The 27778-nt window shown below is 43.5% G+C and overlaps 2 protein-coding genes across 2 annotated transcripts in view; both read right to left on the bottom strand.

Annotated features, from left to right (window-relative positions):
* Positions 1–27778, bottom strand: part of LOC147727913 (coiled-coil domain-containing protein 17-like) — a 751707-nt gene that overhangs the window by 88467 nt on the left and 635462 nt on the right. Inside the window, exons 9-10 of the mRNA XM_086961839.1 lie at positions 4162–4247; positions 3400–3612 (exon numbers count right to left, since the gene is read on the bottom strand). Coding sequence (XP_086817965.1) covers positions 3400–3612; positions 4162–4247 — 299 coding nt within the window. The remainder of the gene's footprint in view (positions 1–3399; positions 3613–4161; positions 4248–27778) is intronic.
* Positions 1777–2467, bottom strand: LOC147727915 (translationally-controlled tumor protein homolog). Its single transcript, XM_086961840.1, has one exon. It carries the CDS (start codon positions 2417–2419, stop codon positions 1901–1903), a length of 519 nt encoding a protein of 172 aa, XP_086817966.1. The 5' UTR covers positions 2420–2467; the 3' UTR covers positions 1777–1900.

The following is a 27778-nucleotide window of genomic DNA, read 5'->3' as shown; positions in this document are numbered from 1 at the left end:
ATTTCCCTGAATTTCTGCCTTTTCTTGTTACCCGTTCACGAAAGCGTCTGACATTGTTTTGCTTCCATTTTTTAATTTTCTTTTTAAGTACATTCATATCGTGGCTTGGCCTGATGTTTTATTCCTTTGTGAAACTGCGTTTGACCTTTTAAAACTTTTTATCTTTTTATTATTTTAACTATATAATTTTAGTTGTCAGTATCATTAAAGACTACAAGTGCCCTTCCTGTTGCTTTTCAGGTTTTTTCACTGTCTTTGCTTGGCTGAAGAGGCCCCACTGTGTGAGGGTTGCATGAGGTGGATCTGAGGGGAGAGGGGGCCGGTGAGAATAGCTGGCAAGCAGGCGCTGTCACAGCCATGCTATTATTATCCGTCCAAAGTATCATTGTGGACATTTAGTTGAAGTTCTCATCTGAAAGAGATTTTGCCATGATTAAATGTTTCGATTTAATATCAACATTAACATGGAACACACAACCTTACTGGGCTCAGAGCGTATCTTTAACGTTCAGTTTGACCACTCCTAACGTAGGTCACATTTTAAAAATAATTATACTCCTGTTGCCAATTTGTTCCATGTTGTGTAGATTAATGTCAGAAGAAACTGAAACTGCAATCTCAAATGATGTATCTTTTGTTTTCTGACGTGCCCCTTATGAGAATTACTTGAAGCAAACTGTCTGAAGGAAGTATAGAGTGAGTTCATTGTGTAGTAGCTTGAAAGAAATTATGAATGAACGGTATCTGCTTGTGCCTTGACCTGATTGGCCCTTCATCTAGAAATCATGTGTAGGTTTAGTAAAGTGTTAGAATTGTGTGATTTAAGCTAATGCAATTTAGACGAGCGTTCACATGCTTTTTCTGATGCCCTCTAGAATCTTCTTTGCCTGACCCTTAGGCTGATGCTTTTTTCGTTTGCCTTTATAGCAGGACCCTTTTTTTCCTGACTTCTCAGAAGAACTTTTCCCTGAATTAGCAAAGTAGGCTGCTCTTTTCATGTCAAAACTTGACTTGCTTATCGTTTTTTGAGACAGCTATATAATAGTTTGTCTTTGTTCATGATCTTAGATTTTTTTAATGTCGACTAATACATTCATGTACTGATTATTGGTTTAGAACTAATCTGATGTTTGAATTTGCAATTTTGCTAATCCTTTAATAAAACTATTTGGTTTGAAACGTAAACTCTCTCTGCCATTGTGAAGCCAAATGTGCTTCAGGGTATTGAAATGTATTGACATTTGATGTCAGCCTCAGTTGGAAGTAAAGAATAATCAGACGGCACTTCTTGAACCTGAATTTGCACTAGAATTGGCATGTAGCAAATCACCCTACCAACTGCAGTGGAAGACGTCATATCTCCGGCTTATATTTCCAATAAGGTTCACTCCCTGCTGAGATATGGGGTTATGATTGCCGCACCCAATAAAGACTGCTTTGCTCTTACTCCTGTCACATTGTTTTGATTTGAAGGGGACTATGCATTTTTTTTTAATTTTCTTTTTTACGGTAAAATTGAAGATGCTTTATTTGGGGTTCAAAACAATTGTCAGTCATTCTTAAAGTTCCTCTAGATGAATGCCTTCAAATGAATGCAATCTTGCAAATGACAATTAACACCAAGTCAACAAGACTAGTGTAAATAGCTGAAAACGTTCACTGATCCGTTTGCACATGGCTTATAAAGCTTAGAAAAAGGACTTATCCGAAGGAGGCGCAAAGCATTTTATTTCACCAACCTAATGACTTGGTTAAAACAAGCCCTCCAATCATGAGTCAGGGTGAATAGATGAACAAAGCTGAAGGCGATACCAGTCCAATTACACGCAACTCCGTCCTTTTGTGTGGATGAAAACGTAGCAGCCAGTTATGATCAATCCAATGTGCTTAATGTAGGTCCTTAGCATTTCTCAATTTCCAAGCCGTCCTTAAAGAAAATCATATATGGCGTCACTCCATCTTCACGGTAATCCAGCAATCCAACCATACTCTCTGGGTTCATTTTTTCCCCGGTGTAGAACTGATAGTTCTTGAAGTTTGTGAGTATAGCTTTGACTTTCTCAGCAGCTTCCGACATGAATGGTTTCACCCGATCAGGCTTGGACTCGCAAAGTTTGGCCTTTATTGATTTCATATATTCTTTAATATACTGTTTGTAGGATTCCTTGGTAAAGCCAGTCTCCTGAAGGTGATGGTTCAATACTATGTCAACACCGCTGACTGTCGTTGGATCCAACCCCTCAAAGTCTGTGCACTCTGCCGACGCATTCCCCCCGATAAGTGCATAGTCAATACCCCCTTCCGTTCTAGTAACAACCTTCCCCTCCACCTTAATGCAGATGCCGTTACAAGTTTCCTTAATTTTGTAGATGTCGGAAAACAGCTCATCTCCGGTGAGACAGTCCTTGTAGATGATCATGGTTTCGGGAGGAGTAGGGGCGTCTCGGGGTACGGACGGGGTAAAAGCGTGTGCACGGAGGGACCAGCGCGACAAAAGGAGGACAGGAAAGGGTGGACTATGCATTTTTAATAGCAGTGTTCAGAGTTTCACTAATGCACACTTTGAATTTTTCAATAGTATTTTTGCAGTCTGGCCTACCACAGTGCTTTCCTTCTCTAGTTGTCAGAATTAGCATCCTTGACAATCTGCGTATTATTGCTTCCTCTTTGCTTTAATACACCCAGCATGCCTTAAGCACCTTTATCCCATAACACACCGATACATTATTTATATCTAGACTAATCCATAAGATAGAGAGATCATAAAATCACCTCTTTGTATTTTGATTTCAATGAGATACTATCTATTAAGTTTCATTCAAACAGAAACATGTAGTTTTTGCATCAAAACATTAAAAGTACATTTAATAAATCTGGGTAGTCTCTGGAATTTGATGCACTGTTGTAGATTAACTAAGTTTCATGATTTCTTATTACGTGACAAATGGCTGGAAGAATGGAAGACAATAGTACGATCGCTTTTTTTAATTACGTCTGTGACCGCATTGTACAACAGTGGAGTTTTAATTCTTCGTGAAATGATAATGACAAATGAAGAAATGATTTACATTAGGAATTCGAAGATAAAAATGTAGAATGATATTAAATATAGCTAAATTGACAGGTGTAATTTAAGGATACCACTACAGTTAATGAGGTTGGTCTATTACAAAATTTACTGAAACAGAACATTTTATAGATACTAAAAACATTTGATAAAGTGTGTAAACACAATGCTGGTTAAGTGGAGGCCTCTCTTTATTGAGATATTTGTGTGAAAATACGTGTAGTTACATTACAAGCATATTGCAATTGCTGTATATTGTATACATTAATTCTATCGGGCTAGAATATTCATATTATTTTTAACATGTTTGTTATACAGTTTGAAAGAGATACCTGGGTACAGCCTGCTTGGTAGCAAGGATGGCTATGTTTCGTCGCTTGTTCTCAGGGAAAGTGGACATATTGCCTAACTCGCAGTAAGCGGGGGGAAGAGATGAGGGATTTCCAATTTCCAGTCCTCCACTGTACAGCCCCACTACAAGACGGCACACCCTGTAGGAGGGGTCAAGGCCCAGAAGGAAATCATAGAACACCACAAAACCAGCACTGAAATAAAAATACAAGTTACATTATTAAGGAACACATAATGCTCTGTGTCTTTTTCTGAAAAAAAGCTCAGCCATTAGATCAACGTTGGAATGCTTCATGCGTAACAATGGTTCACTATGCCAAATATGTAGCCAGAAGGTGACAGTAACTTACATCAGTCAACCTCACACTTTACAGCATTTATTGTATTATATTTATTCTGCAATATAGGTTCACAACTTTTCTTTTTACAAGGGTCTTTTCGTATATAGACTGAATCACCTTATCAACACCAATTTGGTGGACTTACTATCTTGGTATAATCTCTGGAAACAGCAGTATTTATTAACATTTACACACAGGGTGATGTATTACACCTCTGAATTTTATTTCTGCTAGGCCATGTGTGAGTTTGTCATTGTGGTATCACTAATTTGCTCCCATCACGGTGGGCCTATTAATCCTATTTTGGGAACTAACGCTCACACCGGCTACATTTCTTATTCATTTCCTGTGTTCATCAATACAAATTTTTTTCTATGGTAATGAAAATACTACTTTGCTTACATTGGGTCATATGGCGCTGGTCCCAGCCCTTCACTGACATCCAAGAAATGTTTGCCATGTGTTGGAGTCAAAGACCTGATTTCTTCCTAAGGAAAGGGAGCATATCACAGTCATGGCATAGTTTATACAACCAACATGGCCATTTGTCTTTGAACAACAGCAAGTTAGGTAGACTTCTCTAGGCAAAACCATCGTACGGATTTTTGAGAACGTAAGCACATACATATTTGGAGGCCATCTTTTGAAACTTTCTGAGGTATTAGTGTTTGAAGTGACATAACATCAGGAACTTGATACCTAAATCCATAGGTAAAGAAAGAAAGAAACAGCAAAGTAAAAAAGGATTTTAGAGGAGGTATAAAGAAAAGTAAAAGCCATTGGATCTGGTATAAAAGAAGCAGATTAATTGAACTAATGAAGGACTAGGAGAATGGGCGATGGAGTTGGATAAATGAAATATAATAGAAAAAATAATGAACCAAAGGGGAAGTGAAGAAAAGAATGAAGGAAAGATTAGGAAGAAGAAGAAAAAAGCAGCTGCAGGAAAGAGAGCAAGAAAGAAGTGATAAATAAAAGTGGGCAATTGATGAAAAAGTAGGCAAGACTGGAAATTAGACACACATGCTGACAGAGGGTTGAGAAGAGTAGTTTGAGACATGGAATTGGAGTGGAGCTTGAGATGTCAGTCAGTCAATTCCTTTATTTCGATAAATTAATATCATATAAAGACAAGAAAACACAGTCATAAAAAATACACAGTCAATTACAATAAATACACAGTTAATTACAAATTTCTAAAAATAAAACGACATTTTTAAAAAAAATCATTTCATACAATAAATGTTTAAAAAATATGTATCTTAGTTATATCTCACATTTTAAAAATATTTCAAAAAACCACACTTATGTAAAAGTTCCATAGAGTCGGTCTGTCCCATAGTAATATGTTTATGAACATGGGGACTACTCTTCACAGATATTTAAGAGCGGTAAAAGTATAGCATTCTTTTTCCTAATTCGGTTGGCTGCAATCAAAAAGCTAGCAACATGAAACATTATTTTAGGTGTACTGAGTTGCTTTAGGTACACAAGTGCAGGCCTGACCTGTACAAATCCTGCTTCTCTGAGAATTGGTAATAACTATTTCCTCCTGCAGTCTTTAAAATGTTCACAGAACATCAGAAAATGTAAGGTGTTTTGGGTGGAAAAGTTATCACATGAGCAAGGATCTGCCTGTTCTGGACTGCACCATTGATGATAAACGCCCAGGGTAAAGTGAATTAGATTCAACCGAAATCTGGTCAAGAGAAACCGGTGATAAGGAATGTTAACTATGGTCAGGTATGATTCGAGGCCTGTGCAGGTAACCAATGCATAGTTCTCTCTTACCCTGGGTTTCTACATCTCTAATTCCTCCCGCTCTAGGGATAAGAGGTCCAGGAGGGCTTTTTTGTTACGGCAATGTCTTTATTGGTTATTGTTTCCGGGGAGGTAAATAAACCAATACGCCCTATTTTCTGTAACCCAGCTCTTATGTACGCCAGCCATGAAATTTTATGTACTTTGTCCAGTGTCTGGCAGTCCCTGATTATTGAATGGTTTAAGGGGATCTCGTCATTTAGCCATATTCTCAACCAATAAATCAAGGGTGCAATTTTAATCCGATCGGATATATACCCGATTCCCAATTCTGAGGGAGTTGAGAAAGTAGGGGTTGATTGAGGAACTGATAGTACACTTCTTAGAAACTTATTCTCTACTTGTTGTATTTTCTCTACAGCGGTGTAGCCCCATATTTCACACCCGTAAGTTGCAACCGACAAACACTTGGATTCATGCACCTTTAAAATTGCCTTAATTGGTTTAGCACCCAGCTTTTTACTAAACCTCATGAGGCCTGAAACTGTCCTCGTGAATGCCACCGAACGACTGGGATTTTGTGCATGCCAAGTGGCCTTCTGGTCGAAAACCACCCCCAAATAGGGAAATGTGGAGACCCTACAGACCATTTCTCCATTACAGAAGAAGCTTTTCGCGTTGGTCCTTAAGTTACTTCTTCCTGTAATCAGAACCTGAGATTTCTTGGCGTTTACTTTCAAGTCCAGGTTCTGCATGAAAGTACCAAAAGCATTCAGCAGTCTTTGTAGACCTACCCCGGTTCGTGACAAGAGAACCGCGTCATCCACGTATAGGAGAACTGGTATAACCAGTTCCCCCACACGCGGAACATCCACGGAAACCTCCCCCAGGCTTTGTTCTAGGGCGTTTATGTAAAGTGTAAACAGCAGGTGCGCTAAAATGCACCCCTGCCTGACGCCCCTGTCTGACCTAAACTGCGTAGTGCATCTTCCATCAGAGTTCACTCTGATTTTAGCCGTAAGGTTCGAATGCAGGTCTGCTATAAAATTTACTAGGGAAGCATCTACCCCCATTTCAAGCAGGATATTCCAGAGTTTGGATCTATTTACAAGATCAAATGCCGAGGAGAGGTCCATGAACCCCATATACATGGACCCCTCCTTGGCCACAGTGTACTTGTTAATTAGAAGGTGTAGATTTAAGCATTGATCTATGGTGCTGTGTTTTGATTTAAAACCATACTGGGCCTTGGACAGGACCCCTCTATCAATTAAACTATTGTTCAGTCTGTGCAACAAAACCCGACCCAAGATTTTTACAGAGGAGTCGATCAGCGAAAGGGGTCTGTAGCAAGTGGGGTCCTGTCTGGATCCCTTCTTAAAAATTGGTACAATAATTGATGTGACCCATGTGGAAGGGATACTGTCCTGCCCAATTGAGTTAAAAACGTTTGTTAGAACTTTTGCCCACAGCTTAGGGGAGACTCTAAACAAGTCCGCAGGAACCCCGTCCGGGCCTGGGGCCTTGTTTTTTGTCATTTCCCCTATTGACCTTTCAATTTCCACAATCTCAAACCTTAAAGGCGGTGCAACATGATCTAGTACTTGATTGATGGTTTTATCTCCGCTTTGGGGGAGACTATATATCTGCTCAAAGTGGGCAATCCAGGCCTCATCCGTGATGTTACAATCTAATACAGTGTTGACATTGTTTGCAAACAGAGGCTGATTTACTATTCTCCAAAATTTGGTACTGTCTTTCAAGACTTCAGGTGATAGCAGATCAGTCCATGCCTCCTCTCGTAATTCCCTTTTTCTAACATGCATGGCTTGTTTGTAAGCTGCTCTGTTTTGGGCTACCAACCCCTTATCTCTTGGGATGGTCTTTAGGGATTTAAGGAGTGTTGCGTGTGCAGATGAACACTTTTTGTCAAACCATCTATTCTCTATTTTGGGCTTGCGGTTTCCCTTGGCTGTCAGCTTTTGATTTATATGTGCACAAATATTATTAAATGCATTTATGACGTTTGGCCCTTGTGCCGTTTCATCTAAGCAGGTATTTATCTCAGCCCCTGTGTTCAATAAGATTTCTGATATAAACGTCTCTGGGACCACTTTTCCCCATTGTAATTTTCTTCTTTGATCCGTTGGTATAACCTCTCTTGCCAGCCTTTGGGAGGTAGATCTTAAGGACAGCACTCCCGTAACTGATAATTCAATTATCACGGGATTGTGGTCACTGAAGGTTGAGACCTCTGTGATATACCTAAAAACTAATCCTAACATAAAAGAAGTTAAAAAAATATAATCAATGACTGTGCCCTTGTCTCTATCCTTCCCTTTAAATGTGGGGGTCCTAAGTTCCACCTCACCACACCCCGACTCATAGAGGTTCCAGTTAGCTATGCTTGAGATGTAAGAATCAGGTGAGAAGGAGACCACTGTAACTAAAAATGGGATGAAAAGAGAAATGGAAAAGGAGTTCAATTAGAAACAAAGAACAATGGAAGTATTCTGGAGGAATAAGAAGGATAAGAGTAAGACAGAGAGAAATAGTGATTCAAGTGAGAGTCAAATGAGGGAGTCAAATGTGAAAAATGGTGGAGGGTGAAACTGTTCAAAATACAAAGAGTTGGTGATTAAGATAGAGTTGTCACTCATAGAGCAGAGGTGGATTCCAGGAACTATGCTGGTCCTCCTCGGAATTCTGTGGACATTCTAGACGTTATAGTGGCTCTGGCATAAATTAGCCCTCATCTGCAACTTCACCTGTGACAGAACCACCAAACCTCCAAGGACCAGACCCAACCACCTCCGCTGCATACTCCTCAACACCCGCTCCGCACGCAAACACACCGTCAAGCTCTGGGACCTGCTCAACACCCTCGAACCAGACGTTGCCTTCCTGACCGAGACCTGGTGGAACGACTCATCTGCACCTGACATCGGCATAGCCATCCCGGACGGCTAAAAGATCTCCTGCAGAGACCGCACCAACGGGATGGGAGGAGGAATAGCCATCGTCCAAAAGTCCACCCTCCAGGTCCATACCCTCGCAGACGACCCCCTCAATTCTGCCGAACACTTTCACTTCTGGATCCACACCGACCCCAACACCACCCTCAGAGGAACACTCATCTACAGTCCTCCTGGACCCCGAGCCCTCTTCAGCGACTCTGTCGCCGACCTCGCCAGCACACACGCACTCGCCTCCACGGACTACATCCTCCTCGGGGCCTGAACTTCCACCTCGAGAACAACAACAACACCGACTCCACCGCCCTGATCGACAACCTCGCCAACCTCGGCCTCCGACAACTCGTCACCGAACCCACCCACGCCCCCGGCCACACGCTCAACTCCGTGTTCTCCACAAGCACCCACATCGCCTTCAACTACACCACCGAACTCCACTGGACTGCCCACCGATGCATCCATTTCACCTTCAAGAAACTAACCACACACCACCGCACTCAACAGCTGCCTCGCCGCTGCTGGAGCAAAGTCACCGAAGACCAGCTGATCACCACCCTCACCCAGAACACACCCAACGACCCCAATGACACAGACGCCGCTGCCGGAAATTTCAGACAGTGGATCGACGACTGTGCCAACATCCTCGCCCCGATCAAGCAACCCTCCATAAACCAGCCCAGCAAGAAGCCGCCTGGTTCACCGAAGAACTCAAGATCTCCAAACGAACATGCCGGAAGCTGGAAAAGAAATGGCTCCACGACCACGCACTAGACAGCTGCGCAGCCCACAAGGATGCCATCTGCAGACATCAACACCGCATCAGAATAGCCAAGAGATCATACTTCAAAGCCAGACTGGACAACAGCGCACACGACAGCAAATAACTTTTCAACATAGTGAAGGAACTCTCCAACCCCTTCGCCAAAACCAACGACATCCCGCCCTCACAAGATCTGTGCGACTCACTGGCCACCTTCTTCCAGCGCAAGATCACCGACATCCACGACAGCTTCAACTCCTCATCCGCCCCGACCACAACAAACCACACCCCGAACATCACCTGTACCAACCAGCTGACTTCCTGGTCCCACGTCAATGATGAAGAGACACGCAAGGTCATGAACTCCATCCACTCAGGATCCCCGTCAGACCCCTGCCCGCACCACATTTTCAACAAAGCAGACGCAACCATCGCACCCCAATTGTGGAAGATCATCAACATCTCCATCGATACAGCAACATACCCGGAAAGCTGGAAGCATGCCAAAATCAACGCCCTCCTCAAGAAACCCAAGGTGGACCCCAAAGACCTCAAGAACTTCCGGCCCATCTCCCTGCTTCCCTTCCCGGCGAAGGTCATCGAGAAAATCACCAACATGCAGCTGACTCGCCACCTCGAGGACAACAACATCCTAGACCCATCCCAGTCTGGATTCAGACGCACCCACAGCACCGGAACTGCCCTCATCGCCGCCACAGACGACATCAGGCGCCAGCTAGACAACGGCAAAACCTCAGCCCTCATCCTCCTGGACCTCTCAGCCGCCTTTGACACGGTCTGCCACTGCACATTAAGAACACGCCTCTGAGAAGCCGGCATCCAGAAGAAGGCCCTGGATTGGACCACGTCCTTCCTCTCCGGCAGAACTCAGAGAGTCCGGCACCCGCCCTTCCAATCCGAAGCCACCGACATCCTCTGCGGTGTACCCCAGAGCACATCCCTCAGCCCGACCCTGTTCAATGTCTACATCGCCCCCCTCACACAAGTGGCCCGCCAGCACAACCTGAACATCACCTCCTACGCTGACGACACCCAGCTCATCCTCTCCCTCACCAAGGACCCACACACCGCCAAAACCAACCTCCACAAGGGAATGAAAGCCGTCGCCGAGTGGAGGAGGAGCAGCCGCCTGAAACTGAACTCGGACAAGACGGAGGTCCTCATCCTTGGTCCCACCCCCTCTGCGTGGGACGACTCCTGGTGGCCGACCTCACTGGGAGCAGCTCTAACACTCACGGACAACGCACGCAATCTAGGATTCATCCTCAACTCCTCCCTCTCCATATCGAAGCAGGTCAATGCCACCTCCTCCTCCTGCTACAACACCCTCCGCATGCTTTGGAGGATCTACAAGTGAATCCCGACCGAAACAAGAAGAACAGTGACCCAAGCCCTCATCAGCAGCAGGCTGGACTACGGCAATGCACTCTAGGCAGGAATCCCGGCCAAATACCTGCGACGACTACAACGCATCCAGAAAGCCTCAGCCCGACTGATCCTCAACGTCCCCCGCCGCAGCCACATCACCTCCCACCTGAGAGACCTGCACTGGCTCCCCGTCAACAAGAGGATCCCCTTCAAACTCCTCACCCATGCACACAAAGCACTCCACAACACCGGACCAGCCTACCTGAACAATAGACTCAACTTCTACACCCCTACACGCCAGCTCCACTCCGCCAGCCTGGCACTTGCCGCAGTCCCGCACATCCAGCGAACGACCTCCGGCGGCCGATCCTTCTCCTTTCTCGCCGCCAGGACCTGGAACACTCTCCCACCCACCTACGGCAGACCCAAGACCTGCTCACCTTCAGAAGGCTCCTCAAGACCTGGCTCTTCAAGCAGTAACAGCACCCCCCCCCCTCAGCGCCATGAGACCCTCACGGGTAAGTAGCGCACTTTACAAGTTCTATGATTGATTGTTTGATAACCACCTATGATTTCTGCAGTTCATCCTGTCATAAAGTAGGCACCTATGACATTTAGTTGCCACCAATAACATGTAATGGAAATCCCTGATGTGTTGTCGAGACACATGGGCATGTGAATCCTCGAGGGCACAGTAATATTTACTGTAAATGACAAACCAATGTTTTCAGATCAAACACGATTTACTGAAAAAGAAAATCTGGAGTTTGCGGGGGGGGTGTTGTTTTTAAAAACTTTTCTTTCGGAGATCTGAATAGCTTTAGCTAAAATGTAAAGCTTTCACATGGGAAGAAATAGTGGGTTCTTTTAAACAAAAGCTAATGTTTATGTACAAAATCATTACATTTCCACTATGTATTTATAACTGATATTTGGATAAACATTCGTGCCAGAAGGAACTAGCTGCTATGAATGTCTCTTTTAATGATTCTATGGCATTAGCTGCAGTAGTTTTGTGTGAGGCCAGAGCCTGCATGATCAATGTCACCTTAAGGATATGGCTGCGCTCTGAATCTGTAAAGTCTCAGGAATCTTACTAGTAGCTCCTGTTGATATCTTATCTTTCTAGCCTGAGGGACAGCAAAGCTTTCTACTGATCCAGCATATACATTAATTTTGCCACCCTTCAACATGCAAGTACATTATCAGTGGTAATAAATAACTGCAAACCTACTTCAAAGGGGCAGTGTGGGAAAATGAAAGGCCATCAGTGACAGAAATGAAGGAAAAATGTATACGTCTAATTTTGAAAATGGTAGTCCAATGCGCCAATCTCCATTTCCATAACTCTGGATGTGACTAGCGTGCACTACTATGCGCAGCTGCCACCTTAGAGACATGTCCCGGACATTCTCTTCACTGTAAGGGAGGAGTCCCTCCGCTACCCTCCAATAGCATGAAAAACATAAAAAGCTGCCAATTTTTCAGTATGCATAAATGTGACATTTTTATGTTCACAGTGAGCTGTGAGGTTCATTTGCCTCAAATGTAACACTTTGAGTGCCACCTTATCGCAAGCAGTTTCAAATGAAAGTTCATGAAATGCAGAAATACTGGGAATAACGGGATTAGACTAACTAAGTATTCCTGACATGGGTTAGCTTGAAATGCCTTGCATAAGGTACCAGTCTACATTTGTATGGCCTAGGTCAGGGTACTCAAACTTCAAATTTTCTAGGCATGAGTAATAATTTGTAAAGGCCATGGCATCAGAGGGATATACATCACACAACCTTTCTACTTCAATTATACTCCAGAAAATAATACCGGAGAAAGCTGTAATTGTTTAAAAATAACACTATTAACTCACTAAACTACACACATTACCAAAGATGGCACTATGAGGATTACCTCAGAAAGAGGAGAGCAACCCCACTACTCAAAGAACAGGGTTCCCTAAATAGACAATGTATCAACAGAGGAGATCTCTTGGAGGAATCAGCAATCAGACAAGTCACATACCATTATCAACGCAATCATAGACTACTCACTTCCAGTCTTAAAGGGACCCAAGAGGCAATTATATCAAATCTATTTATTTAACTAAACACATCTTAAAAAAGCAATTGTACAATTACCTAAAATTTATATAGTTAAAAATAATCTAAGCTATTTATTGGGAAATATATTGCAATTACATTATCAAATAATACATCAAGAGAGACACGACAATTAAGACATACATATTTGTCATTTAGACACTTGTTAATTTGAAGGAATCAATCAAGTTAGAACATCTAAATACTATTTAACTAATGGCTCATTGTTCCTCAAATTTAATAATAACGGGGGCGTTGACACGTTTGGGTGGAAAAGCAGTGTAGAAACACCTTCTTCAGGATAACAACAATAATTATCTCCCCAACCGAATGTGCAGTGTTCACCTAATATTGTATTATTATAAAGGTGAGACACATTGTAGACTCACAAATGTGGCCGCTGGCATGTGAAATTATTTTCTATTTTGTTGCTTCCGCAGAAGCTAGAGGCCTGACCATCTAGACACCTGTATTGATGGATATCAATTGATTATTATAGGATTATTTGTTGGTTGGGCTTTAATGACTCCAGGATATAATTGCTAATGCCCCGAGAGATATATGTATCAACAGCTCTAAGTTGTGTTGAGCAATAATTGTACCAGTGGACCCTTCCAGTAACACGTTAATGGCTCAGTGAAAGGAGGCCTTGCCATGGACTCACTCATTCTCCCCTATCCACCCCCCTCATATTAGCTTGTGAGGCTTGGTGCCACCAGACGTATACAAACAAAAAGCAGTAGTTCACATTGGCCATGGACAGGCCGTGGGGAGTTGTCTCATGGTGCTGTCTAAAGTTAACCAACCACTGCTTTCAATGAATAGCATACTTTGTGAAGCCCTGTTGTCAGTACTGAACTGATCCAGTGTGGGCGGTATACCACCAGTAGCTTACCACAGGAGTTTCTTCAGAAGGAAAGTCTGCCAGCAGAACATGGTAAAAACAAAAAAGGTGTTGGCCCATGCCCCTTGGCATTTGATTGATTGCTGGAAGGGGATTAGTTCTTTTTTCCAGCAGCAAACATGCCTTCAACCAGGCCCACTCAATCTAACAACACTGGGGCCTGATATAACCAGGCCATGAGCAGGAAGAACAATGTGGAAAGGCAACGGCGCATAAGTGTCTCATCTGCATATGGCGGCCAGTGCTTAAACATGATCTGTACAAGTGTGATGTATACCTTATTAGCTAAGCTCTTTCATTTTGCCAATGAACTTCATGGACTGGCAAGGGCGGACTATGAGGCCTGGCTGCTATAAACCATAAACTCTCCTCCTATTGGAGACTTTGTGAAGCTAGGGGACGGAGCGCTAAACTGCACTTAGTGTTTCATTTAGAACATAACCGCTGAGCTCAGCTGGACCTCGGGCCTTGGCGTGAAGAGTGGAATTAAAATAAATATTTTACTTTAATATTTTATGTGTAATTCTTGGCAGGACCATGTTCATGGAATCTGCAATCTTTTCAATCTGATTAAATGCCTTTTCAAACTTCCAACTTTCTTATTTTCAACATAATTCCATGACAGGGTATTTTAAATCAAGGTACCAAATTATGTCTTAAATGGGATCATACAGGTTTAAATCTTTGCACTACAAAAAATTGAAGACAGGAAACTTCATCACAAACATGGCAGATGTCCCTTCCGCCTTATTTAAGTTCATTATAGCCTATGGCACCTGTAATATGGCGAATGGATATCCGACACGTTTTGATGCAGTAGCCTTCCACAAAACTCTAAATAAGGCCCTTGCTTAGCCTCTGTAGGATTTGTCTCAGATGTTGCTGCAGAGGAAAGAGAACAAACTAGGAGGCATCTAATGTTGTGCTTGGAAAAAGCAGCTATTTGCCGAATGTGATATTAGGGTGGAATTTTAATGCAGGATGTTTTGGGTGAAGGGTCTCTTCAGGGCCACTTGGCAAGACATAAATCTCCATTCAAACATAGCACAGGGGGCTGATGATATGTCCTACCTGTACCATAATATTTACGTGTTTGCTGTGATATTAATGATGGCACATATTGTGTTCTCACCATAATACCAGGTGATTGAAAGTAGGTAACAGGGAATTGTTCTCATCTACTCTTGCCGCTGGGAAATCATTTTGTACCCAACGATAATCGGGAATTCACATCTCTGAATTTTGATAGTGTGACATATGGACCCAATTTCCTGGAAACATTCAGGGGCAGAACAACTAATGGATGATGTTGTCAATTTTTAAATCCCTGTGTTAAACTTTGTTTGCAGGAAACTTGGGTCTTTGACAAACTCACTCAGTCCAGCTTTATAGAATATTCTGTCCCAGCAATAATACTACACAGCTATGGCTGCTCCTCTGGTGATCACTCAATATAAGCATCAGACAAACTTAAGTTTAAGATCACTATTCTTTCTCAATCACTGACACTGCCTAAGGCACTTATACTAGAGGGGTTTACTTGTGTAACTGCCATGATCATTTACCTCTTGCCTAATCTTTATGTATTTGTTCATCATCAAGACAGAAAGATACAGGTAGAACTTTCCTTTTTCTAATAAAAATGTGCTCACTAATGATCGTAATGCTGATGTTCTAGTGACAGAGGATTTTGACAATTTAATAATTGCTGCCATGGATCTTGATACAGTGGCTGCTTGAAGCAATGAGGGCAATATCAGCTGCATACATCTTCCACAAAAGCTGGGTTCATAGCTGATTATTTCACTGCACTGTCATTTTATTTCGGACTTGCCATGTAGTAACATCTATGTGTCTTTTAATATGATGACGGTGCTGGGCTACATCATGGCCTCTCTGTCATTATGTTTAGTTGATTGGCTTTGAAAATTAGTGCCAAGTATGACAACTTTCTGTAGGTGACCTCAGAAACTTTTTCTGTGCTTATGAGAAACTTTAAAAGACCACAATTGGAACCATTATCGTAATATATGCCTTAAAAAAGCCCTTGGCGTCCCAAGCATAGGGGCGAAACATGTGTCGGCGGTTCCTTTATTTATTTATTTTTATTTTACAGAGTTTTATATAGTGCAAACTTGACCCGAAGTATCGGGTATCAGAGCGCTTTACATAGCACCAGTTGCTTTACATGAGGACACATTCATTTTTTGTTAGGCACGGCTTTGCTTTTGTCACTTGGCTTAAAATGAAGATAGAACAATACATATGACCTTTGGATATTGAGACATTTTATTCGAAGGATTTAATCATATTGGCACAACCTGTCTTTTCTACAATCACTTTCTGAAATGGCCAGCGTGGCATGTCCAATGGTGTTTGGGCCTCCGGCTTTGGGTGCTCTCAGTGAATCATTAAGTAAGTAGGTACAATTTTTTCCATTAATCAAAAATGACTACAAAAAATATGCGTAAGAAATACATTTGATCATGGTTAAAAACAGAAAAACCATCAAAAGAGATTTCTTTCTAAATTAACAATTAACTATTGGATATTTAAAGACCATAAGTCAAGTCTGACAATCTAATTTATGCATTTATAAATGAAGGAACTTGATTAATTCGACTGCATTTTTGAAAGTTCTGACATTTGCCTCAACTAAATGTTTCCGTAGATAGAACGTACGCAGCTTTAACAGATTGGGCAGATACATAGGAGGTGATCTAACGTTTCTAGTTTGTGACCGCACAAAACAACAGGAGCTGTTCTGTTGAATTCGACGATTTCTCAAATTAAGCCAAAGGAATATAAAGGAGTCTGAATCTCAGAAATTCCCATTTAGTTACAGCTTCTAGGATGGAATTCATATACTGTTGCTTGACATTCAGATATGAGTTGTAAAGTAATTCACTGTTCTTGTGATACAGTAGGGACTTCAGGCTTTTGGTATGATAATTCAGTTTCATTGTCTTTTTTATCCAAATTCTTCTGTGTAGCATCCTGCTACTAATAATGACAGACACTTATATCTCTTTCATAGGAGCTTTATTCCTGCGTCCTACCTCAATCCTGTCCCTGCTCTAACTGCCTCTGGTTCCTGTTCTCCGGCTCCTCCTGTTCCTGCTCCTCCCTCTGACTCCACCCCCCAACCACTAGACTACATCCCACAATACTACATCTCCCCCTTTCTTAACAAAATGAGCTTAATGTCCTCAATGTTCGCAGTTCTTCAATCCACCACACGGGTTGGCGGACAGCCTGTTCTTCAAGCCTCAGTAGTGTCGAATCAGCGGTGAGCTTGACTTTGGTCAATCTTTCTGTTGTCTTAATCGGGGCATTCTTGATCACGTTGCGTGTGAACTGTCTGCTCTCACATTCCGCAGTCAGCATGTCTCCTTCCAGTGGTGTAGCTACTGTTGGTTCAGATGCTCGATCTCTTTCATGAGTGGATAATGTTCTGGTCCTCTTCCGAGCACCCGCATCTACTTTTACTTCTGTTTGTCTTGTCCGGTAGAGATCAACACTGTCCTCCAATGCAGGGTCATGTATACCAGACAGTAGGGTGCTATCGGATGAGACTGTCTTGGCTTGGTTCAGTAACTCATTCACCGCATCGGGTTGTCTGGCGGACTCGTGAGCTGTCTGTGCATAGGCATGTTTCTCTCTTATCTGATGATCTCTTTCTACTGACACGTCCGGTTTTCCTTGCGGAGTGACTGGCTGGTCCCTTCCCGTCCGGTGACCAAGGTCACCTGTTTCTGTTTTCCCTTTGTAGGTCCTTTGAGTCAGCCTTGCGGACTCCTTCAGGGGTGACGGTGTCTGATCTGTGTCCAGATATACTTGTGACTGACATGACAGGTTGTCTTGTGGCATGACTGAGTATTCAGAGTCCTTAGTGTGTGACGTGTTGCTCTTGACGTGAAGGGTGTCCTTTGGTTCCATGGTGCGTTTGAGTGGTTGACGCCATGACTGTTGTCGGGACCATGACTCGGTCAGCTCACGGGATTGAACAGATGAGCACTCTGGGTCAGAGAAGTCTCTTGTCGACTCCCAGGATCGGACAGACGTGCTCTCTGAACCAGAGGAGTTCTTGGCCATAGACGTGCTTTCTGGGTCAGAGAAGTCTTTTGTCGACCTCCAGGATCGAACGGACGCGCTCTCTGAATCAGAGGAGTTCCTGGCCATACTCCTTTTGAAGCGTTCCTTTGAGAGTGTATCGGGTAATGGATGTCTGAAATGAGTGGGCCGTGACACGTTGTTCGTTGACTCAGGGTTGTCTTTAAAGCGATTCTCCGGGCGCCTTCGTCGACTTGTCTTTGGCATTGTTTCATTTGAGAAGTTGCTCAACAACCACGTGCTTGTTTTTTGTGTTTGCTCTTGAGATTTTCCATCTTTGCCTTTCTCACATGTCAACGACGTCTTCTCAGTTTCTTCGTTGTCCCCGGTGTCCTTGATGTGTTGGTCTTTCCCTGTTTGTTGTTGGGGAGGGTCAGTTCGTCTTATGCGACCTATTTCTTCTTCCCGCTTACTTGGTGCTCGGATACCCATGATGTGGGTGTGATGTGTTCTCCTGCTGGATGATGTTCCTTCAGACTCCTCTTCACAACTTGACGAAGAGTGTTCCTGCGCCGACTTCCAGTTTTGACCATTTGGAGCTCTCCTTCTATAGTTTGTCTTCCTTACTCTCTTGTTGTGTAAGTTGCCATCTTGTCCAGGGGTGCGATCTGTTCCACTGGACGCTCCCTCCTCGTCAGACTTTGAACGACATCTTGAGGGTGAGGAACTCTTTGAGGTTGTCCTTTGACTGATTGACTCAGAGTATTCCTTGTCACTGTGTCTCTCCCGTTGGTCAGACTTTGAATGACACCTTGAGGGTGAAGAACTCCTTGAGGTTGTCCTTTGACTGATTGACTCAGAGTGCTCCTTGTCACTGTGTCTCTCCCGTTGTCTTTTCATTGGTCTGCCTTCCCTCTCTCTATTTTTTGTTTTGTCTGTTTTCCGAGTTTCATCTGTCCAGGCGTCTTGATACTTTGCCTTCAGATTCGGGTCCTTTGATTTGTCTCTTGCCTTGACGTGCATTCCAATTTCAGTCTTCCTGATGATTTCTTCTAGCGACCACTTTCCTCGCAAGATCTTGAGCTTTGTGTCGGGGTTTGTGCAGCCTTCAATTATCCGGAGTCGAACTGCGTCCTCATTCGTAAAGGTGTTGAAGTGGCAGCCTTGTACCAGGTTTTTTAACCGAGTGATGAAAGTAGGCAGTGGTTCACCTGGTTCCTGCCGAGCTGTGTTGAAAGCGATGCGCTCTCGATCCACTTCCGCTTGTGCGGAGAGACGGGCACATAGCTTCTCTTGGAGTCTTTTATAGATGTCTGTGTCTTCATCGGAAAATGTTTCGATTGGGCATCGGCCCTCTGGACCCACCAAATGGAGGAGCAGCATTAGACATTTCCTCTCTCTTTGTTCACCAGTGGCGTCCATGAAATCACTCAATGTGGCCAGCCATTGGTTCCGTTTGAGACACAGACTCCAGGTATCCGCCTGCACCCCTGGGGGTGGTACTTCAATGCAGGGATTGAACCGTTGTGCTACTTCTTCCCCCGCCATGAGAGGAGGATTTTGATGGATCATATTCGCAGGGCACGGGCTGTTCACTCGTCTTCTCATCTTCGTAGTTGATCTTCTTTAGTCGAAACCTGCGGTCTGGTCATGTGCTGGGACGTTGGCAATGCTTGTTTGGCCTTCAGCAATGCTTGTTTTCTTCCTTTGCCGCGATTTATCCAATGCTTGTTGATCTGCATGTATCAATGCTTGTGTCTCTTTGCATGGATCAATGCTTGTTTCTTTGCACGTACCAATGCTTGTTGATTTGCATGTATCAATGTTTGTCTAATTGCATGTATCACTGCTTGTTTATTTGCATGTACCAATGCTTGTTTACTCTTAGCCAATACTTGTCTTTGCATGCACCAATGCTTGTTGATTTGCATGTATCAATGTTTGTCTAATTGCATGTATCACTGCTTGTTTATTTGCATGCACCAATGTTTGTTTACTCTTAGCCAATACTTGTCTTTGCAGGCACCAATGCTTGTTGACTTCCTTTTACCAATGTTTGTTTCTTTGTTCTTGCCAATGTTTGTTTACTTTTTGCCAATGCTTGTTCACTTTCTGGCTGTTGCCTGACTCTAAGATGGCCGCCTATGAATCACACAGGGTATGTCCTTGAAATCCGCCTGACTCAAAGATGGCCGCCGCTATGGGAATCTCGTTTCCCACGAGATCTCAGTCTCATTCAAGCCTCCAGACTCACGTCTCTTCACTCGGCACTCACCGGCAGCCGATTTTCAGGCGGACAGCACTTCCAGACACACATCTGGGCATCAGCGTGGCAGGTAGGATCCGGGTGAGCTCCCGACCTCCGTTTCTTCAGCTGCCCCACCACTCCTCACGCATCCGGGGTGAGCACCCGGTCCTAGCGCTCGGTCGCGCTTTTCCCGCCGGGGCAGATCCAGCGTTCTCTAGCTTGGGCCCCACTCACCGGGTGCAGGGGCTCACTGCTGCATGATGAGACATCCACCGTCTCCACTCCAGCGACGGACACCACGGGGAAAGATCGGGGTGGGCTCTCGACGTCGCGTTCCCCTCCCTCGGACTCACGCTTCAGGGGTGAGTTTTTTAAGTCCGTTTTGGCGCGCGATTGCGCTCGCTGATTCTTCCAGCGATTCACTCGCCGAGCAGCATGCTCCACGCAGCCTTCTCGTCCACGGAGCTTCAGGCAGGCAGGCAGGCAATGTTTCCGGCGGCTCACTCCTCGCCGCAATGTTACTTTTTTTTTCTCGATGGTCGCGATGGCAAAACTCCTCATCAGCGCCACCTGGGACAGGATCACACAGTGTCACGAGATCGGTGTGGTGTGCACGATGTGCCCGATCCCACCCTCGTCGCCAGCTGTAGCATCCTGCTACTAATAATGACAGACACTTATATCTCTTTCATAGGAGCTTTATTCCTGCGTCCTACCTCAATCCTGTCCCTGCTCTAACTGCCCCTGGTTCCTGTTCTCCGGCTCCTCCTGTTCCTGCTCCTCCCTCTGACTCCAACCTCCAACCACTAGACTACATCCCACAATACTACATTCTGTTCTTTTGTAGACGTGGATGTCAGCATTTCAAAGTCTGAAAAAATATGGTGTTTAATTACTTTATTAATATCCTCAAGATTAAATGGAACATTTTTATGCTTAAATTGTTTCAAGTCCCTCAAGATCAATTCTTTTAACGTGAGTCAGTTAACATTAGCACAATCAAATGTGATTCTCTATTGAAGCGCTATGAAGGCTGAGCAGGGGTTTTATATTTAGCTCTAGCCTTATTTTGCAATGGACTTTGCATGTTAAGGAGCTGTCGGATATTTTGCATGAGATTTGTCCAGTTGCATTAATATTGTCTGATTCAATACGTTGAATGCATATAGTAGGAGGGGAGTGAATTTTGCTGTCAGAGCCACCAAGGATTGATAAATTGCTTTTCCTCCGTAGAACATTGAGAATCTTCTCAAAGCTTTTAGTTTTTATTTTTTTAAATATTCTTATTAAGTCAAAATTATTCAGATCACATACCCCATTGGCGATCCAATGGGCACGTATAATTGTAAACAATCATTATTATCATCCAACAAAGCTAGTGTAACAGATGAGCAGGTAGAAGGGAATAAAAAGTACAGAAAATCACAGATACCAATAAAACTGCAAAACCTATTCTGTCAAACCTCCTAAAGGACCGAGCTATCCTTACTCTGGCCAAAGCCTGTTCTGAATCATGTACCAGATGGCTACCCATCACTCTGCAGCCCGCGAGGGGGCAACTGAGACCAAGGATCTCGCAGTACATAGACTTTCAGAAACTATGGGGCATATTATCAAGGACAGGCGATACATTATCGCCGCTTTTATCGACAGGAAACTGCCGATAAAGCGGCGATAATGGCCTTGATAATATGCTCTATGAATTCCAATCGAAGCCCATGTTAGATGTGAACACATCTAACATGGACTTTGATTGGAATTCATAGAGCATTTCATCAAGGCCATTATCGCCGCTTTATCGGTAGTTTCCTGCCGATAAAAGCGGCGATAATGTATCGCCTGTCCTTGATAATATGCCCCTATAAGTATAGCCAGCAACTTTCTTAGCCCGATGTGAAACTTAATTCTGTTCCACCAACATTATTTCCGTAGGAGTTAAATGGAGTTCATATCCTAAACTTGAAGTAGCTAATTGAAACACTTCTTCCCAGAATACCTTCAGGGTGAGGGCACGTATATAACGAAGAATGTCTGCTGTTTGACATCTAGACTTGGGACAGTTAGTTTTGTCAGTGTAAATGTTTTCACACCATATCATGACTTTTTCTGGTGTGTAGTATACCATGCAAGCATTCCTAAATTGCTGTAATTTTAGCTTAACAGAATGCACAGCGCCTTCAACTGTCTATAAAGCCCGATATATTTCCGATGGTAACACCTCCTGAGCGAGCACTTTGCTCCATTTAGCTGCTAGGCGAAGGCTGCCATCACTCCTATGATCACAAAACCTTTGGTAGGTAACAATAATCAATGATTTCCGACTAGCTTTAAGGCTGTTCGATAAAATAACTGCGGCTTTCAAATCAATTGTCACCTTGGCTTCAGTGTAAAAGTAGTCCCTCAGCTGTAAATATTTAAAAAAAGTGATAGTGTGTGAGGTAAAACTCAGGGCCATATTATCAAGAAAGGGCGGTACATTATCGCCGCTTTTATCGGCAGGAAACTGCTGTTAAAGCGGCGATAATGGGCTTGATAATATGCCCTTGTGAATTCCCATAGAAGCCCAGGTTCTGGTGTTAACCTGGGCTTCTATGGGAAATCACAAGGGCATATTATCAAGCCCATTATCGCCGCTTTAGTGGTAGTTTCCTGTCGATAAAAGCGGCGAAAATGTACCGCACCTTTCTTGATATATGGCCCTCAGTTTGTAACTCGGAAAAGTGCAAAAACCATTCACATCAAAATAGCTGCCCTTCTGTCAGTAGACCAGATCTCTGCCATACTTTACACGCAGAATCATGAAACAACCCAAGAAACGCGGGGTTGTCCAAGAGCAGTGTATTCCCTTGAATGAACCTTATACTGTATTTGGCACAATTTTCTTGCCAAATAGTTGCGGTGTCCCTAACAAACTTAAACCTTACCTACAGTAATAATTGGGGTCAGTTATTCTGTAGAAAAAGAGCCTGCTCTCGGACCCTAATGCCAAATAGTAGCAAAATGCAGATGAGTCTGGTTCTACTGGAGCAAGCAAACTGGGCAGACAGCCAGGAAAAGCTGCCCAAAAATATAACTTAAAATCTGGAAATTGCAGCCTTCCTTGACGATTCGGTAATTTGAATAAACATACAGAACGCGTTGCCCACCTATACCCCCAAATAAAACTACTTAAAGCCCTTTTTACCGTCTTAAAAACACATTTAGAACCCTTAAGCCTGAAAAAAATCAAAAAATCTTGGAAGAATATTCTTTTTTATAACATAGCAGCAACCTATATTGCTCATCCAGAACTGCTATTTTGAAATAACAGACTGAACTTAATAGTTTTTGTAGGTAGTAGCACTCAATTTTACTCCCAGATAAGTAGCTGTAGTTACTACTCTCACTATTGGGGTGACTGGCTCATGGTTCACCAGCAGCTATGTATAGTTTATAACCAGAGACAGACCCAAATTTCTCAGCCTCCTCTATTATATAGTTCATAGCAGTCGGGGATTCATCAGAAAATATTGCCACATCATCGGCATATGCACTGCCGTTCAATTTGCATTAATTGAAGACCATGGGCCCGATGTAGGTGGCAAATTCCGGTCGGAAACGGCCGAAATCGGCCGTTTCCGACCGGTATTTGCCACTTTGAGATGTAGGGGGCCAGTATTTACCTATTCGGTATATTTACCGAATCGGTAAATTTACAGAATCTGTAAAATACCGAATCGGTATTTTTACCGATTCGGTATCTTCCAGATGTAGGTGGGACTCTTCTGAGTCCCACAGGCCTTTCAGATTCGGTATTTTAACACCCAATCTAATTGGGTGTTAAAATACCGAATCCAGGTGTGCATGCACATGTGTGCATGCACACCTATGCCATGTGACAGACAGACATGCCCTTAGGGCATGTCTGTGTGCCACATGGCACACAAGCCAGTATTGGGGGTGCTAGAGGGTGTCAAAGTGACACCCCCTGCACCCTTGCTGGAATCGGTATTTACCGATTCGGTAAATACCGAATCGGTAATGCCCATTGATTCCTATGGGCTTCAAGGCCCATAGGAATCAATGGGGGATACGGATTCGGTATTTACAGAATCGGTAAATACCGAATCTTACAGATTCAGTATTTACCGAATCTGTAATACCTACATCTCCCCCCCCTCTAATTTACCACTTCATAAATACCGAATCGGTATGATTCTGTATTTATGAAGTGGTAACTATAAATTTACCTACATCGGGCCCCATATGCCTAATCCCAGCATTCTTCTGCAGTGATTGCAGGAAAGGCTCGAAATACAGTGCAAATAACAGAGGGTAGAGCGGGCACCCCTGCCTAGTCTCTCGCTGAATCTTAAAAGGTGGTGAAGATATGCCCCATATACCAGCTTAGCAGTGGGGGACTTGTACAAGGCCTGTACCCATTTGCAAAATCATTTGCCAAACGCAAAAGCCCCATTATATTCCATAGATATTCCCAAGCTACACGATCAAAGCATCTACTAAAATCATAGCAAGTTTTACACAAGTTCTCTCCACTACATCGAAAGCAGCTAATGCAGTGTTAATATGACTTGTAGTATCCCAGCCTGGAATAAAGCCATCCTGCTTTGGATACTAAATCTGGTAAAAGAGGGGCAAGCTACATAGCTAAAACTTTGGCAAAGATCTTAGCACCAGCATTGATAAGTAAGATGTGTCTATATGAATCCATCTCCTCTGATGGTTTGCCCTTCTTAACAAATATTGTTATATTGGTCATATTCCAGGTGTCCGAAACTTTGCCAACCTCATCCATGTACTGCATTACCCATAGAAGTGGTGGAAATACGATATCCTTACATTTTTTATACAATTCCAAGGGGACTGAGTCATGGCCTGCCACTTTGCTCAAGGGCAGAGCTGTAATGGCAGCAGTAATATCCATCTGTAGCAATGCTTCCTGCAATTCCTCTACCTTTGGCAACCTGCTACCTTCGATTTAAGAAGTTACTTCCAACATACATAAAATGTGAGGTTGTCTATATAGTTCTTGATAAAATAGAGAGAACTGTTCAGCAATGGTTTTAGGGGGGTACAACCATCACTTCCTTTGATGCCCTGGATTAGGCACCGGGCCACTCTATCCAAGATCTGATGAGCCAGTACCCGACTGACCTGATCCCCACATTCATAATACCGAAGAGCTTTATTTTTAGAGTAAGTAGCCACAATTTTCTCCCTAACATTTTGAATTCATTGAGATCGCCTATTAATAAGCTGGATTTGTAGAGCTTGCTCATCAGGATGTCCGGGCCTAATAGCCGCTGCATGGGATACTTCCAGTTGACAAATTGCCTGGGCTGGCTGATTAGCACTATTTTGTATATACCTATTTTGTGTATAAATAAAGTGTGCTGTAATACCCCTTATGTAGGCTTTCAATGTATCCCACACCCCCAAAGGTGACGCTGTCCACAGGTTATCCTCCAGAAATCCTATGAGATAACTTGCCATAACCGTACAGTATTCTAAATCAGTGAGAAAATGTCTAGGAAACTAAAGCTGATGCCGTCGGCCCCATTCCCTGACAACTTTATACATAATACAATAGGGTTATGGTCTGATGAAACCTTAGGATGTACTTCCATCTTGACTTCCCAAAGAATACTCTATGTAATATATAGCATATCGATCCACGTATAGTGCTTGTGTGGAGATGAATAATATGTAAACCCTGGTAGAGTTGGATACAGTGCCCTCAGGGCATCCTAAAGCCTGTGTAACCGAGTGAGTTAAAAAATAGAAGCCCTTGTCTTAACCCCTCGAAGTTAAAGTCTCCCATTATAAACATTTCACCAGGACAATCCAATAATTCCAAACAGAGCACATTCAACATGTCAGGATCGTCAACATTTGCCCCATAAATTGCACAATAAATAAATTGCACAAATTACAAATTTCTGGCCATAAACCATATGTTGAGTCGCCTGTCTTCCCCTTAGATCAGATGAAGTCCTGAGATTCTTACACTTCAACTCCTCACCACCAATATAACAACCCCTCAAATAGGAGAAGTCTGTGATGTATGCATCACCAGATTATAGCCAAGCTATATTCCCCTTCCCCACCTTCCCTACCCACTTACCCGTCTTTGCATCTATGCTCTTGAAATGTTTTTCTAGCAACTGATGTTACCTGATTCTAATGTACTGTTTAATTTTGTGGAACCTTTTGTTAAGCACTCCGATACCTTCGGGTCTAGCAAGCGCTACATCGAGCATTTTGTCCGACGTCCGGTGGAGCTGCTCTGTTCAGCTAATGGAGGAGATTGGCCTTGGTTTTTCTCCTGACCATCACCTGCCCAGCCGGACACTGGAGACTGTTTCTCCCCTTCTCCCTTCCCCCCTGCGTATTTCTGCTGTTCGACCTTTTCCCTGTCTCCTTTCTTTCCATTTTCTGACTGATGCCCATTGGAGCTTCCAAGAGAGCTAAAGAGGAGACTGGCCTTGGATTATCTCTTGGCCGTCACCTACCCACTCGGTCTTTGGGCTGACTTTCCCTTTATCTCTTTTCCATATTCCCGCTTGTCCTCTCCCTTCTCACTCCACCTCTCCCCTCTCACTATACCTCTCCCCTTTACCTCTCTATTTGTCTCTCCGGACATTGGACACCGTTCTTCCTCATCTCCCTGCTATGGCTCCTTCCTCCACTCCTTTCCAATCAATTCTCGCAACCGTGTTGTTTGTTTACTGTACCTTACTATGCTATTGTAACTGATGTAATTTGTAACACAATGTTCCTCTGCTATAGCGCTCTGATACCTACGGGTCTAGCCAGCTCTTTATAATTCTTTTGATGTACCTTCTAATGCAACGTTCCCCTGGTTATGCGCTCTGATACCTCCGGGTCTAGATAGGGCTATATAACCTTCGCAATTCTAATAAACTAAAAACAGTTTTTTCCTGAACGCTGAGACCTGAGCAACATGGCCGATGACCAGTGGAGCTGCTTGACTGCTAATGAGGAGTCTTGCCCTGGTTTTCCCCCTTGACCACACCTACCCAGCCGGACATTAGGCATTGTTCCCCCTCGCCCCCCACTTTTACTCCTTCCTCCCCTCCCTCCTATGAATTATTGAAACATTGTTTATGTGTACTGTACCTTACTATGCTCTTGTATCTGATGTAACTTGTAACGCAACAATCATAAATGTAAAGCGCTCTGATACCCTCTTGGGTCAAGTTTGCGCTATATAAAACTTTATAAAATAAATAAAATAAGCCAAATGTGTCTGGGTAGCGCAATAATATGTGGCTTATATATTTTAAACTCCTCCCGTAGCAATTCTTATTTATTGGAGGAATTCAGGCCAGATACATTCCAAAACATGCACTTTAGTCTAATTGTCATAGTATTGGCTCTATCCTAAACCATCCTAACCTGCCCTCTGAAACAGTGCCCTTGTACACCTCTGTCACTTTGTGGTACATCTTCTGATTAATCTAACTGATTTTCTACACCTTGAACCTCCCCAGCTGCCAAGTGCCAACGCTTGTATCCACATATCTTGGCAATAAACACCACTCCAACCCAGAACCATTCCCTGCCTTTCGCAGGAGTCCTCCCATTTCTGACTAGGGAACCCTTTCCCACCTTTGGAGTGTAGAAGTGTGGCTCAATGGTTAGAGCGGCAGACCCTGATGCAGAGGTCTGGCCCGGATCAGGGTTCAATTCACGCCTCAGCGGGTCTTGGGCTCAGTTTGCCCGGACCTGATAATTCTCGCCTTGGTGCCTATTCTGATGGGTCCCACTCTGCAACTCTGGGCAATAGCTTGCTTAATCTCCACAACG

The sequence above is a fragment of the Lissotriton vulgaris genome, chromosome 3_1, assembly GCF_964263255.1.
Source record: "Lissotriton vulgaris chromosome 3_1, aLisVul1.2, whole genome shotgun sequence".
NCBI classification, from domain to species: domain Eukaryota; kingdom Metazoa; phylum Chordata; class Amphibia; order Caudata; family Salamandridae; genus Lissotriton; species Lissotriton vulgaris.
Note: the sequence above shows the minus strand (reverse complement) of the source record. Positions and strands in the feature narration are given on the sequence as shown.